General features: G+C 45.8%; 1 protein-coding gene across 1 annotated transcript in view; it reads left to right on the plus strand.

Moving 5' to 3' along the window:
* ripor2 (RHO family interacting cell polarization regulator 2) overlaps positions 1-16,974 on the plus strand; it is a gene marked incomplete at its 5' end in the record, with an annotated part of 174,533 nt that overhangs the window by 106,916 nt on the left and 50,643 nt on the right. Inside the window, 3 exon segments of the mRNA XM_084312062.1 lie at positions 5,486-5,549; positions 12,561-12,604; positions 12,708-12,833. Of these exon segments, the coding sequence (XP_084168188.1) occupies positions 5,486-5,549; positions 12,561-12,604; positions 12,708-12,833 (234 nt within the window).

Genomic DNA, 16,974 nt, shown 5'->3' on the forward strand with positions numbered 1-16,974 from the left:
ACACACACACACACAGAGGTACAGACACACACACACACACACACACACACACACACACACACACAGAGGTACAGACACACACACACAGAGGTACAGACACACACACACAGAGGTACAGACACACACACACAGAGGTACAGACACACACACACACACACAGAGGTACAGACACACACACACACACACACAGAGGTACAGACACACACACACACACAGAGGTACAGACACACACACACACACACAGAGGTACAGACACACACAGACACACACAGAGGTACAGACACACACACACACACAGAGGTACAGACACACACACACTAAGTCATCCCGCCCCCACTCCACTTGAATGTGGAGCAGTTTCGTCGACGTGTCAGTAATGTGTGGAAGAAATGTAATAACTCACTCAGTCGAATGGATCCAGTTAATACGATGATTTATTAACTCAGAGAGATCAATACATACGAGATGGTCAGAGATATGGCTGAACGGCCCTCATCCAGGCTGCTAGCTACGAGACCAGGCCCTCATCCAGGCTGCTAGCTACGAGACCAGGCCCTCATCCAGGCTGCTAGCTACGAGACCAGGCCCTCATCCAGGCTGCTAGCTACGAGACCAGGCCCTCATCATCCAGGCTGCTAGCTACGAGACCAGGCCCTCATCATCCAGGCTGCTAGCTACGAGACCCTGCCCTCATCATCCAGGCTGCTAGCTACGAGACCCTGCCCTCATCATCCAGGCTGCTAGCTACGAGACCCTGCCCTCATCATCCAGGCTGCTAGCTACGAGACCCTGCCCTCATCATCCAGGCTGCTAGCTACGAGACCCTGCCCTCATCATCCAGGCTGCTAGCTATGAGACCAAGCCCTCATCCAGGCTGCTAGCTACGAGACCCTGCCCTCATCATCCAGGCTGCTAGCTACGAGACCCTGCCCTCATCATCCAGGCTGCTAGCTACAAGACCAGGCCCTCATCCAGGCTGCTAGCTACGAGACCCTGCCCTCATCCAGGCTGCTAGCTACGAGACCCTGCCCTCATCATCCAGGCTGCTAGCTACGAGACCCTGCCCTCATCATCCAGGCTGCTAGCTACAAGACCCTGCCCTCATCCAGGCTGCTAGCTACGAGACCCTGCCCTCATCATCCAGGCTGCTAGCTACGAGACCCTGCCCTCATCATCCAGGCTGCTAGCTACGAGACCAGGCCCTCATCCAGGCTGCTAGCTACGAGACCCTGCCCTCATCATCCAGGCTGCTAGCTACGAGACCAGGCCCTCATCCAGGCTGCTAGCTACGAGACCAGGCCCTCATCCAGGCTGCTAGCTGCTAGCTCCCCTACGCTCTGCATCTTCTGGCCGCCTCAGACCTACTCCTATCCAAGCTCCGGGAGGGTCATCAAAGAGAAGTCGCCTATTCTCAGTCCTTGCCCCACAATGGTGGAATTAACTACCCACCCCAGTTAGGACAGCCGAAACCTGTCCAATCTTTCGCCGTCGACTAAAGACGCACTTCTTCAACCATTATCTGAAGAAAAAAAAAATTTAACCCTAACTAACCTTACTGTCATGTACTTGTCCTAATATACTAACCTACACTGTAACACCCAACACTTTGATGAACATTGTTACTCAGCTGATAGAGTTGTGCCCTTCCTGATGACTTGTCATACAGAACTTGTAAGTCGCTTTGGATAAAAGCGTCAGCTAAATGACTAAATGTAAATGTAAATGCTAGCTACGAGACCCGGAAGTGAGAGAGAGAATCAGAGAGATGGGGGGGGGGGGGGGGGGGGGGGACACACCACAACTGTGGATTTGGGGGAAGGGTGAAATACCTCAACTGAGGGAGAGGACAGTATGACTCCTGTTATTGTGTCCTTTGTCTGTTGTGACACTGCCTTGTGTATCCCCCCTGACCCCCCCCCCTCTCTCTTGTGTATCCCCCCTGACCCCCCCCCCCTCTCTCTTGTGTATCCCCCCTGACCCCCCCCCCCCCCTCTCTCTTGCGCTGCTCTGATGGCTGCCTTTCTGATCGCTCCGACGAGACTGTGCTTTATTTTGTTAATTTTTATAGTATTAGGAGTTTTATTTGCACCAACTGTTGGTGCATTATATGTGTATGACCGTCAGTCAATCATTGACATTGGATTAAGAAAAACTTACCGTTTGGATTGCTCTCTGGATCGGATCGCTGAACAGCAGAAATGGCCCGCCGAGATCCTTTGTTATGCCGGCCATGGCCAAGACGCCAAGAAGCCGCCGCGAAGACGAGGAAAGAGAGCCGGGGTCCGGAACAGACTGAGGTCCAAACGACACAGAACCACATTGCCCAGCATATTGTTGGCCAATGTGCAATCGATAGGAAACAAATTGGACGACATCAGAGCAAGGATCCAATTCCAGAGGGACATTCGGGATTGTAACGTCCTCTGTTTCACAGAAACTTGGCTGAGTCCAGATGTCCCGAACCACGCAATAGAACCGGCAGACCATTTCTTCGTTCTCCGCAAAGACCGGACGGCAGAAGGGTCACTAAAGACGAGAGGAGGCGGCATTGCCTTCATGATAAACAAGGAGTGGTGCGATTTAGGCAACACAAAGGAACTGTCTAACCACTGCTCCCCAGACCTGGAGTTTATCACGATAAAATGTCGACCCTTCTTCCTCCCAAGAGAGTTAACGTCCATCATCCTCATCGGAGTGTACATTCCACCACACGCGAACACTGGGGTCGCACTTTCAAAACTTCACGACGAGGTAAACAAACTCCAGGCAGCTAATGTTGACGCTGCCATTTTGGTCTTGGGGGATTTCAACAGCGCGCGTCTTAAAAAGGTGCTGCCGAATTTCTATCAGCATGTGACCTGTCCCACCAGAGGCGAGAACATATTAGACCATGTATACTCGCAATTTAAGAATGGGTACAAGTCACAGGCTCTTAGTCCATTCGGTAAAAGCGATCACGCCGCCATCTTTCTTTTGCCAAAGTACAGACAGAGTCTCAAGCGAACGCCGGTGGTCTCGCGAGAGGTTAAGCGTTGGGCCGTGACGTCAGTGGAGTCACTCCAAGCAGTGCTGGGAAGCACAGAATGGAGTGTATTCCGTGATAACACAGCCAATATTAACGAATACACCGAAACGGTGATTGACTATGTCTGTACTCAGGTAGAAGTAATAATCCCCTCCACCAAAATTAATATCTACCCAAATCAAAAGCCCTGGGTAGACAAATCCGTCCGTGAGGCTCTGAAAGTGCGCACATCAGCATACAACACCGGGCTGGTGACAGGCAACATGGAAGAACACAAGATGGCAAGATACAACGTCAGGAGAGCAGTAATAGAGGCAAAACGGCGTTACAGGGATAAAGTTGAACTTCAGTTTGAACAGGCTGACTCTAGAGGCATGTGGCAGGGCCTCAGAACAATGACAGACTACAAAGGAACCCCCCTCAAACTGAACAGTGACATCTCCTTAGCAAATGATCTCAACTCCTTCTATGCGAGGTTTGAGGCTGTGAATAACAACACCAGCCTACAAACCACGGCAATGGGGGGGGGGGGGTCTGCTGATGGAGACTCAGTGTTCAGGGTAACAGAGCATGAGGTGAGACGGATCTTTAAAAAAGTGGATATCAGGAAGGCAGCAGGACCGGACGGCATCCCCGGCCGCGTCCTAAAAGTCTGTGCCGACCAACTGGCCCCGGTATTCACTGACATCTTCAACCTGTCCTTGGAACAGGCCGTCATCCCCACCTGTCTGAAGAAGTCCACCATCATCCCTGTACCCAAAAAATCTACGCCCGCTTGCCTCAACGACTACCGCCCTGTAGCCCTCACCTCCATAGCCATGAAGTGCTTTGAGAAGCTAGTGAAGGGCTACATCTGTTCCTCCCTCCCCATCAACCTGGACCCTCTGCAATTTGCATATCGCCCCAACAGGTCCACGGAGGACGCCATAGCCCATGTGCTGCACACAGCAGCATCACATCTGGACAAGAGGCAGGGGAACTATGTGAGAATGCTGTTCATCGACTACAGCTCAGCATTCAATACCATAGTCCCCTCCAAACTCATAGCCAAGCTCAGGGACCTGGGCTTGAACTATGACCTGTGCCAGTGGGTCCTGGACTTCCTGACGGGCAGACCCCAGGTGGTAAGAGCCGGCAACTGCACCTCCTCATCCATCACGCTCAACATAGGGGCCCCCCAGGGCTGTGTTCTGAGCCCCCTCCTCTACTCCCTGTACACACATGACTGCGTAGCACAGCGGAACAACAACACCATCATCAAATTTGCTGATGACACAGTAGTGGTGGGCCTGATCTCTGCCAACGACGAAAGGGCCTACCTGGAAGAGGTAGAGAACCTGTCACAGTGGTGTCAGGAGAACTGCCTCTCCCTGAACGTCAGCAAAACAAAAGAGATGATTGTGGACTTCAGGAGGTCGGGGGTCAAGGACTACAGCCCCCTCAGCATCGACGGGGCACCAGTTGAGAGAGTGAACAGTTTCAAGTACCTCGGAGCCCACATATCCGAGGACTTGACATGGACCACACACATTGACAGTGTTGTGAAGAAGGCACGACAACGCCTCTACTTCCTCAGGCGCCTAAGGAAGTTCCAAGTCAGTCAGAAGATCCTTAGGAACTTCTACTCATGTACAATAGAGAGCATCCTGACCGGCAACATCACCTCCTGGTTTGGGAATAGCACTGCACAAGACCGTAGCAGACTACAAAGAGTGACACGTTCAGCCGAACGCACAATTAGAGGGGGGCTTCCCACCCTCCAGAACATTTACAACAAGCGGTGCAAGGGGAAGGCTAAGAGAATTATTAAGGACTCGAGCCACCCGAACAACTGCCTCTTTGAACTGCTGCCGTCAGGCAAGCGATACCGGAGTCTTATGGCGAGCACAGAAAGACTCAGAAGGAGCTTCTATCCCCAGGCCATCAGGCTGCTAAACGAACAATAATCGCTAAACGAACAATAATCACTATGCAACAACCATCAAATGCACACAGCACACACACCCACACGCACACACTCACTCAAACAAACAACACACTGCAGCACCCACTCTCCACACTTTAGATCACACAAACACACTTACACTTTATATTTATTGATAAAGGATTTGCACTACAACTCGTACACCTACTGTGAATTGTACCTAAACTGCACCTCGTCCATTTATGCCTTGCACTATATAGTATTGTATATTAGTACACTGCACAGTATTGTATATTGTATGGTAACTACGTCTACGAACATTGTACATATGTCTAAACTGAACACTGTGACCTCTTTTTTTACTTCTAATTTTTACTATGTTTTTATTTCATACTTACCTTGTCATGCACAGTCTCTGGAGCGCAACAGTAAGAAGCATTTTGTACAAAAGTATTCTGTACTTCTGTATGACAACTATTAAAGAAACTTGAAACTTGTGTATCCCCCCTGACCCCCCCCCCTCTCTCTCTCTCTAGAACATGAGCACCTTCGAGGGCGAGCTAGAGCACCTGCTGGGGGAGTTCCACATCAAGATGAAAGGTACGCTGGAGAGAGAGATTTATAGAGTTAGGGTGGAATACTTTGGATTTGTTCAAACTTGATTTTGTGAAAAAATTATAATATGGAATATAAGACCAATGGCCAGTCTAATATGGAATAAGTTAACAGGATAATGACCAGTCTAATATGGAATAAGTTAACAGGGTAATGACCAGTCTAATATGGAATAAGTTAACAGCATAATGACCAGTCTAATATGGAATAAGTTAACAGGATAATGACCAGTCTAATATGGAATAAGTTAACAGGATAATGACCAGTCTAATATGGAATAAGTTAACAGGATAATGTCCAGTCTAATATGGAATAAGTTAACAGACCAATGACCAGTCTAATATGGAATAAGTTAACAGGATAATGTCCAGTCTAATATGGAATAAGTTAACAGGGTAATGACCAGTCTAATATGGAATAAGTTAACAGGATAATGACCAGTCTAATATGGAATAAGTTAACAGACTAATGACCAGTCTAATATGGAATAAGTTAACAGGGTAATGACCAGTCTAATATGGAATAAGTTAACAGGGTAATGACCAGTCTAATATGGAATACGTTAACAGGATAATGACCAGTCTAATATGGAATAAGTTAACAGACTAATGACCAGTCTAATATGGAATAAGTTAACAGGGTAATGACCAGTCTAATATGGAATAAGTTAACAGGGTAATGACCAGTCTAATATGGAATAAGTTAACAGGATAATGACCAGTCTAATATGGAATAAGTTAACAGGATAATGACCAGTCTAATATGGAATAAGTTAACAGGGTAATGACCAGTCTAATATGGAATAAGTTAACAGGGTAATGACCAGTCTAATATGGAATAAGTTAACAGCATAATGACCAGTCTAATATGGAATAAGTTAACAGGGTAATGACCAGTCTAATATGGAATAAGTTAACGTAAGGTTATGTATATAACCAAATTCTATGAATTATGGTGACGCTCAGCATCAGTTGCATATATCTCGCTTCAGTGGATATGCACTGAATAAATTTCAAAATGTACCTTTACATACCAACATCCGTCTGACCACACCCCCATCTGCTGCCTACATAAGCAGGGGTGGGGCCACACACTCATCTCCTTCCCAACAAATTTCACCACAATGAAAGATCAAGGGCCGCAGCGGCGTCCTGATGCTGAGCGTCACCATAATTCATAGAACTTGGTTATATACATAACCTTACGTTCTATTTCATTATGGCTCCGCTCAGCATCAGTTGCATAACAGGAGCTGAGCGGGAGCCAAAGCTCGACAAATGTACCCCGCTGAGGCCCCCCACAACCATCAGACCGGGGAGGACCGAGCCCCCCGACCCTCCCTAATGGAGGATACCCTCCCTATTGGAGGCTTACGGGAGGGAGACGGATCCGACCGTGCGAAGAGGAACTCAAGCAACTCAACGCACAGGGTGAGCAGACCGTGGCTTGACCCCACGACTACGCACACGCACAACCCGCATGCCACCAGGGAATGAACGGAAGGAACAAACCTCGTTACTGCCCCCAGAATCACGGGGTCAAGAGCAAACCCAACCCTGTGGCAAGGCCGTAGCAGCGGAGCGCGAAGGAAGACCCAGACCCACTGAAGGGACTGGATCCCCTGGAAAAAGGGGGCCCGGAGAGGTCAATGACGCCAGGCATCAAGACCCCACCAGGCGGTCACTTAGTGACACCGCCCCCCACATCGCCAGCGTATTCGGATAGAGCCCCTCCAAGAGCGGGCCCTTACCCCCCAATAGTACACCGCCTGGCACACTGACCCTGCAGAACAGGCAGTCAGCATGGCCGTAAAGCACTCAAAAAAGTTCAACCAACGGAAGCAGGCAGCGCACCGGGGAAACCAGGCAGCAGGCTGTAAACCTGAGCCTGGAGCACTGCGGACGAGACAGGCGCCAAAGGAGTCAACTGAAAACAGCCCCCCCGGCGGAAGGGGCGTATGCTGGCGTTGTTGAGCACCATGACAAAGCCTCCATTAAAAAAAAACCACCCAGAGGGGTCGAGGCAGAGAAGGCTGACACAATTGGCAGACGTCATGAACGTGCAGGGGCACACTCAACCGGGTAACCCGGGAGTTGACTCTGCTCCAACACACCAGGGAATCAACCACCCTCTCTGTACACAGACGGTGGTTGTTCCTATAACCCCTCAAGAAAAAACTCCAAAACACACCTGCGGGTATACACTGGCTATACCGCAGTACAAGTGTTTCAGTTTCCAAAAAAGGGTTATTCCAGGCCTACGGGTCGACGAAACATTACTTCGGACCGGGCCCGGCGGCTCGGGAAGCACACAGGGTTACCAGAGGAGGTCCAAAAGACCACCCCAACAGCCTCCTCTTCGCCACGCGTGAGAGAGGAGCGAAAATAATGGAGAACCAGCCCTAAGCTCACTGCACTTGGTATTCCCAGGCGGTCTCCCAACCAAGTACTAACTAGGACCGAACCTGCTTAGCTTCCGAGATCGGACGAGATCGGGCGCGTTCAGGTTGGTATGGCCGTAAGCCATTACGATAGAGCAGAGTACAACACGTACCCAACAAAGGGTCTCCATAACGCCTAACCCTGTGACACCCGGGCCGACCCGTGGTCCCGTGCCCTAACCACGCCGACATGCCCACTCCAGAAGATGGGGTAGGTATGCGTGTCGATCTAAAACATGAAAAGAGGGCGCCACCCAGACGGTCCCATTTGTACCGCGCTCAGTGAGACCCCTCTACCTATGTTCTGATCTATTCCGTTAACATCCCCCAGATATGAACGAGAATTCATCGAGACAACCTAGTAAACTGGCGCTCGGAAGAGACAAAACTCCATCCCAGTTGCCCTATAAAAACGCTGTTTTAATAACGAGCAACCAAGGCGCACTTAGCCCCTGCGTTATTCTTAACAGAACACCCCGAGCCAGCACTATGTACGCGTCAAGACCCAAACACATCAATGGATAGTCTAGCAAGACACCAGACATTGTTCCTCCAAGTCGCCTGAGAGAACGACACGGAGCTGTCGTGCTTCATGTTCCTTCCTCTTTTTATTTAAAAAAAAAAAGAAACACAGACTGACATGAATCCCACGTGACGCAGCTGAGGGTAATTTTCTTTTTTACATTTTTACATCCCGCCACCCTCGCCACAGGGAGGAGACGGAAATCCCCAGAGAGACTTCCCACGCGAGTTGTATAGATTGAAAAGAATATATTGCAACATTGAGCTATGTAACACTTGGGTTAGGGCTCTCTGAGGAGGAGGCACTGAACCAATAAACACTCAATAAACGAATTGAATCGAATACACACACAATAGAGCAGAACTCCTTTTTGAAGTTCTACTCACCTTGACAATCTGAGGAGGAGGCTCTGAAACTCTGAGTAGGCTCCCTCACAGGGAAGGAGAGTCCGAACTCACAGAAGGCACTTCTCCCCGAGGAGGAGCTTCGTGAGGAGGAGCTCTGACAACTCCCTGAAACAGATCCATAACATGGACCTGAACAACCCACGGAAGTCTTACCAACAGAGACGTGCTCAGTGACGTACTCTATGGTGGGGGAATTTCCACGGTGCACACGCCCAATCTCTCAGGGCATGGGACCAGGAAACTCCCTCCCCCCCCCCCCCCCCCCCTTACCCTGTAACGTGCCGAACAGCAACGTGACAGGAACCCTGAAAAACAGGTGGTTTTAACCCCTGCCAATCAGAAAAGGGGAGGAAAGGTTTACCAGTTCACCCCTTTATGACACCTCACCCCTGATATGAAGTAATGACAAAGTAGAGCCATGACACCAGTCATAGCATGCTACATGAAGTATTTAACAGCTTCACATAGCTCATGTGCTAACCTGCTATCTGAGTTTTACTAAGGAAACACAGAACAGAGAGGGCCCCTTTAAGAGCCCCGGTCCAGACTTACACATGTGCTTCTGTGGGCCAACCTAACCCAGTTGTAGATCACAAAGACACACACAACCCTTCATCACAACAAAAAATGGCACAGTACACTCCTACTACAGAGGAACACCGTTTTTCATAACGAGAGAAGACAGAATCCTCGATTATGTATTGGCCACAGGCCTTGCTAAGCACACATGATAAGTGACCAAACAATCTTTTCTTTTAGGAAAAAATTGTTTCTCAAGCGGAAAGCACAACCCCAGCAATTAAGCTGAGGGTTACATCGTATCCCCACAAACACAGTGACACAATATATTGTAACCAAACATGTCTGAGAGGAGGGGGGGAAGCCCCAGGGAAACCGGGGGGATCACCTCTCCTACCTTACCCTTGATACAACCAAGTTGAACAGGTAACCCTGTTAATATGTGAACACACTGTTCATTGTCATCACAGGCTGAGAAAAGAATTCATTCCTCAATCACATGTCACTAAGCATAGCTTCACAGGATAATTAACCCCCTTAGTTGTGAGTTCACCCACGTTACAAACGTTACATGAACACACATGTTCTCGTCACAACTAACCAGATCATTTTTACACATGTAAACAACAACGCCGATTTCTATGGAGAGAGAAGCTATACCAGTGACAAGACAATTCACACACAACACGCGTCGTATCCTCAATGTATTGCAGCAACACACGTTTTGGAAAACATCGTTATTACAAAACATTTAGAAGGGAAGGAAAGAAGAAGTGTTTAAAGTCCGGTCGGGACTCCTACCCTGAGCGCAGGCCGCGAGAACTGCAATCTGGTTAACGGGACACTGAAGTCGAACACGGCATCTCCCGTGTTGGCGACGAGGGTAACGTCGCTGCGCCACCCAGCCGCTACGTTTCTCCATGTTGACGCAGTCCTCGCTGGCAGGGCTCCCGGTGTAGGTTCAACTAACATCTTCTGTCAAAGATGACGTCGTAGTCAGAGTGTTTAAGGCATGTTTATAGTCATAGCAACGTTCAACAGTGTAGCATTAAGCTAACAGCCGCTCTCGACTGATAGCAACAAGCTAACGTTTCCTAGCCTAGTGACACAATGGGCTAGCGCCGCAGCTAACAGCTGACTGGCTAACAGGTAGGCCCCAACTAGCACGCAAGCTAAGCAGCTATCACCTGAACTGTACACAACGACATAACAAGCCACACTTCAGACAGGCCGCCGTCTGAAACCCTCCTCATCCTTAAGAGAGAAGAGAAAAAGAAATGTCAAACACAGTTTTCAACTGTGATTTTACCAGACATACGGCGGAGCCGGCACAATTCCCATCTGGGCTGCAGCCGACTTGAACATGGATCTTCCGATAACGAACATCCATGCCCACATTTCCTCGTTTAGGGTGTACTTCCACTCAAGTGAAAGATGGGGCCTGCACGGGACAGAGAAGCATCCGCTTGTCCAGAGAATCCTGGGTTCACCAGGTCCTGGTCGCGGCCCACTAGTTGACCATCATGGGCTTCAGACCAAGATCCTCCGCCGTCGCCTAAGAGGCCGAACAGAGGACCCTAATCTGGGGCCGGCTTTCGTAAAAATTGTCAGCTAGCCCCCATAGCACTAACAGACAACTGGCGCTCGCAAGCAAAACATTACTCACCCAGGCTCGAAAACAACCAGTCCCTCACAACAGACGGTGCCTTCCACAGTCCAGCTGTATAACCGGAGGTTCAATTACCTATCCAGCCGCAGCAAGGAGGACTGCCGGTGGGGAGTATATCAGTGACGCGAGCCCCTAATACGAAAAAGAACTGTGGAGATTTAGGTCGCTTTCACATATAGTTTTGGTGGACTCGGTGCGGTTCTGGTGGTGAAGTTGCAACATTGTTGCATTCTTCATTTGGTTCGCCTGCGTTCACATAGCAATTTGTCAAGCGCACCGAACTTTCTGAACAATGTCACGCGGTCGAAAAGGGCGCTTGTCTATTGGACAGTGGAAATGTGTGTGTGTGGTTGCGAGCCCGTGTGTGTGCGCGCGCGTGTGTGTGTCTGTGTGTGTGGACTGCAGAGCCCTCCAGATCAGCGGAGGCGAGTTTTGACGTGGCATTGATCCATTGTTCTATTGAAGCCCATTACCACCATCCTCTCGCTAAACAACTTGTACACCACGTTGTTTTTATGAGTGCCCACAAGTAGCTGTTTTATTTGGTCTTCTGCCCATATGTGTACAGTGTGCTTGTTTTGCAATGAATGCTGTGCGCCTCGGTAATAATATAATAAGCCGCGTTTTTTCTTCCTTCTTCCCAAGATGCACAGTTAGATATATAGATATATAGATAGATATATAGATAGATAGATAGATAGATAGAGAGATAGATGCAGTGTGCTTGTTTTGCAGTGAATGCTGCGAGCAGTGGTAATAATAAGCACTTCCTATATTTGGTCCGCAATTTGGTCCGATGAAGCGAACCGAGACCTATGTTTTCAGTCGGACCAGAGTTTGTGTGTTTGGTCCGAGCGGACCGAGTTCAACGCGCATTCACACAAACCCGAAAAACCGGACTATCGAATTCTGGTCCGATAGTCCGGACCAAACAACCCCTGTGTGAAAGCGACCTTAGAATGATCATCATCTTCCAGACACTCCAGTGACGAAGACAATATCGCCGTATTTTCTCGAAAATAGTGAGAGAGAAAATAAAGATATAATGTCAATGTATCTCCTTGTTCTTCTGTTTACCTTTCTCCAGCTAATACTTTCTTCCTCGCCAAGTGATTGGTATACAGGCACTATATTGTGGATGAAATTTGAGAAGGAGATGAGTGTGTGGCCCCACCCCTGCTTATGTAGGCAGCAGATGGGGGTGTGGTCAGATGGATGTTGGTATGTAAAGGTACATTTTGAAATTTATTCAGTGCATATCCACTGAAGCGAGTCTAATGGAATAAGTTAACAGCATAATGGCCAGTCTAATATGGAATAAGTTAACAGGGTAATGACCAGTCTAATATGGAATAAGTTAACAGCATAATGACCAGTCTAATATGGAATAAGTTAACAGGGTAATGTTAGTGTCTCCTCTCCACTCTTCTCCTCTCAGGTCTCGCAGGCTTCGCCCGGCTCTGTCCCGGAGACCAGTATGAAGTGAGTCCCTTCCCTTCATCAGAAAATAAAACTAAATGTTTTATCTCATTTCAAAAATAAATATCGAAACAGAAATATTTAGTTTCCTAACCCCCCCCACCAGATCTTCATGCGGTATGGCCGCCAGCGCTGGAAGCTGAAGGGGAGGATCGAGGTGAACTCCAGACAGAGCTGGGACGGAGAGGAGATGATCTTCATGCCCCTCGTCACAGACCTCATTAACATCAAGGTACAGACCTCATTAACATCAAGGTACAGACCTCATTAACATCAAGGTACAGACCTCGTTAACATCAAGGTACAGACCTCATTAACATCAAGGTACAGACCTCATTAACATCAAGGTACATACCTCATTAACATCAAGGTACAGACCTCGTCACAGACCTCATTAACATCAAGGTACAGACCTCGTTAACATCAAGGTACAGACCTCGTTACAGACCTCATTAACATCAAGTTACAGACCTCGTCACAGACCTCATTAACATCAAGGTACAGACCTCATTAACATCAAGGTACAGACCTCATTAACATCAAGGTACAGACCTCATTAACATCAAGGTACAGACCTCATTAACATCAAGGTACAGACCTCGTCACAGACCTCATTAACATCAAGGTACAGACCTCGTTAACATCAAGGTACAGACCTCGTTAACATCAAGGTACAGACCTCATTAACATCAAGGTACAGACCTCGTTAACATCAAGGTACAGACCTCATTAACATCAAGGTACAGACCTCATTAACATCAAGGTACAGACCTCATTAACCTGTTCCCCCCCACGGGGTCGGTACCGACCCCTTTTTGACATTATTATCATATATTAATATTTTTATGAGTGATGCAATAAATTTGCGTTTTTTAAAATCAAACGTTTTCAAGTATTATTATCACTACTATGTCACAAATACATGTAGAATGTAAAACGTTAGGTTGGCAATAGTTTAGCAATAGGTTAAAAGTGAGTTATCATTTTAAGGTTTTATTTTTCAGTCGCGTTTTTGATGCGGAACCGGAAATGGAAATGTTGAACCATGGGAATTGTAGTTTTTTTGTGGCCATTTTGAAGATCGCCTCGCCAGCTATCTGCCAGTGTCGGAGTTTCTCAAAACTACACTTCCTACACAAAGCTATGGACGTTCAAAGTTCGGCGTTCTGAAGCAATCATATCAATAATTGTTATGATTCGCGATAATAAGCTACAAAAGGTAACGTTTTTGACAAATATTGAAACGCAGTCAGTTTCTCCACACTATTGTAATCATGTAGGAAGAATCAGATCTGAAATTAGTTACAGAATGATTACACTGTGGGAGAAATAAAAAAGTACAGTCGATTACATTAAATAACTGTATATGTTATTACGCATGCCTGGTGATACTATATCCAAATTGAACTCGGCCATTTGAAAGATACTATATGTATATATATATATAAATGTGCGAATTGGCTATAATAAGGTAATGTATAAGCATATATTCTATATTCTATAATAATATTTCAAATTGCATTGGTCCGGATGGGAGAATTCAGTACTGTATATACAAAACCTTCAATTTTATCATCTTCCCTTTATTAATTTCCTTAGATCTTTTGTACACATGATCTCAAGAGGGTACTGAATTAGCCCAGTGGCAGTTTTTTAAGTTTGGTCATTATTATCATGGTTTTATTCACTGTCAAAGATGAAAAGAAAAATCATAATTAATATTTTCCTTTGTTTCATCAGAATTTAAGCAAGCCTAGTAATAGACACAATATTTCTGACACTGAGAATACATTCATTGAGGTCCATAGATGTTCCTAGATACCAAGAATATGCAAATAGCCCTTGTAGAAGTGGAGCAATATTCCATTTACCTAGGTATACATTTTATGCAGATTTTCACCTGGGGTGGAACAGGTTAACATCAAGGTACAGACCTCATTAACATCAAGGTACAGACCTCGTTAACATCAAGGTACAGACCTCGTCACAGACCTCATTAACATCAAGGTACAGACCTCGTTAACATCAAGGTACAGACCTCATTAACATCAATGTACAGACCTCATTAACATCAAGGTACAGACCTCATTAACATCAAGGTCTAGTCTACAGACCTCATTAACATCAAGGTCTAGTCTACAGACCTCATTAACATCAAGGTACAGACCTCGTCACAGACCTCATTAACATCAAGGTACAGACCTCATTAACATCAAGGTACAGACCTCATTAACATCAAGGTACAGACCTCATTAACATCAAGATACAGACCTCATTAACATCAAGGTACAGACCTCATTAACATCACGGTACAGACCTCATTAACATCAAGGTACAGACATCATTAACATCAAGATACAGACCTCATTAACATCAAGGTACAGACCTCATTAACATCACGGTACAGACCTCGTTAACATCAAGTTACAGACCTCATTACAGACATCATTAACATCAAGGTACAGACCTCATTAACATCAAGGTACAGACCTCATTAACATCAAGGTACAGACCTCATTAACATCAAGGTACAGACCTCGTCACAGACCTCATTAACATCAAGGTACAGACCTCATTAACATCAAGGTACAGACCTAATTAACATCAAGGTACAGACCTCATTAACATCAAGATACAGACCTCATTAACATCAAGGTACAGACCTCATTAACATCACGGTACAGACCTCATTAACATCAAGGTACAGACCTCATTACAGACCTCATTAACATCAAGGTACAGACCTCATTAACATCAAGGTACAGACCTCGTTACAGACCTCATTAACATCAAGTTACAGACCTCATTACAGACCTCATTAACATCAAGGTACAGACCTCATTAACATCACGGTACAGACCTCATTAACATCAAGGTACAGACCTCATTAACATCAAGGTACAGACCTCGTTACAGACCTCATTAACATCAAGTTACAGACCTCATTACAGACCTCATTAACATCAAGGTACAGACCTCATTAACATCAAGGTACAGACCTCGTTACAGACCTCATTAACATCAAGTTACAGACCTCATTACAGACATCATTAACATCAAGTTACAGACCTCATTAATATCAAGGTACAGACCTCGTTAACATCAAGGTACAGACCTCGTTACAGACCTCGTTAACATCAAGGTACAGACCTCATTAACATCAAGGTCTAGTCTACAGGCTGCTCTCCCGACTCGACGCTTGCCTCTGTGAGAAGCAACGCAGCACAATGCATGGATTGCAGCAGTGGACAGCAAACGCAGGCCTGTTGTTTATAACTCTAATGCTGCGGTTACACTAGGGCCATTTCATTTCGTTTCATTTCGCTTTTCAGAACGCTGCGTATTGGCAGGCAAGAAGAGTTAAGTTAGACGTTGTTTTGTCTCGTCTACTATATACATGTAGTACAATGCCAAAGCAGTAGGTGGCGATGTAGTTCATACATGAATGAATTAATGAATAGTTTTATTTTCGGTCTTTGTTTACAGATAAATCAAAAACACACGTGTGGACTTTCAAAAGGAAAAGAAAAAATCACAAATGTACATATTCAAAGTAAGCTCACACACAAAATCCAAACTCAATGACCGAAAAAAGTAATAGGCTGAAGCACGTGCTTATTTTTGCCTATCCTTTACAATTCTTAAAAACTAAATATAAGTTTTTTTTTTTTTTATCACATTTTTTTATTATTACTTACATGAAACAAGACAACACATTAATCACAATCACAATACACAGAACTTCACAGGAAAATAACAAAAACAATAATAATACAGAATATAACAATTTATAAATTATAAAGACAAAAAGAAAAGAAAACAGAGTTCAACCTTTTTAAATTTAAATTCAAAATTCCAGGGGTACTATCTAATAGATGACCAAATAGCGAAGAACTAGCTAAATAGCTGCCCCCCAATACTTTAATATAAGAAAGAACATTTTAAAATATGCTGCAAGATTCTTTAAGAGAAAAAAGAAAAGAGAAAATAAATGTTTGATGTTTTACTCAAAACTGTACTCCTGAATTATTTTATCCTCCAGGGCCTTTTTAAATCTCCCCTGAGAAGTACACAACTTCAACCCGTCACAAGACTATTCCACAATTTAACTCCCAAAATTGAAACGCATCTAGCTTTTACATTAGTTCTTACCTTTTTACATGTTTTACATGTAACCCTCTTAAATTATACTTTTCTTCTCTTGGTTGAAAGAGACATTGAATACAAGCGGGTAGGTTCTTACTCTTAGCACGAAAAATGATCTCCAAGGTTTTTATGTAAACCATATCTACACATTTTAATGCGCAGGACTTTATGAATAATGGATTTGTCGATTCAAGATAACTAGCTTTATTTATTATTCTAATAGCTCT

This window comes from Notolepis coatsorum (assembly GCF_963971535.1).
Source record: "Notolepis coatsorum genome assembly, chromosome: 4".
In the NCBI taxonomy this organism is placed as follows: Eukaryota; Metazoa; Chordata; class Actinopteri; order Aulopiformes; family Paralepididae; genus Notolepis; species Notolepis coatsorum.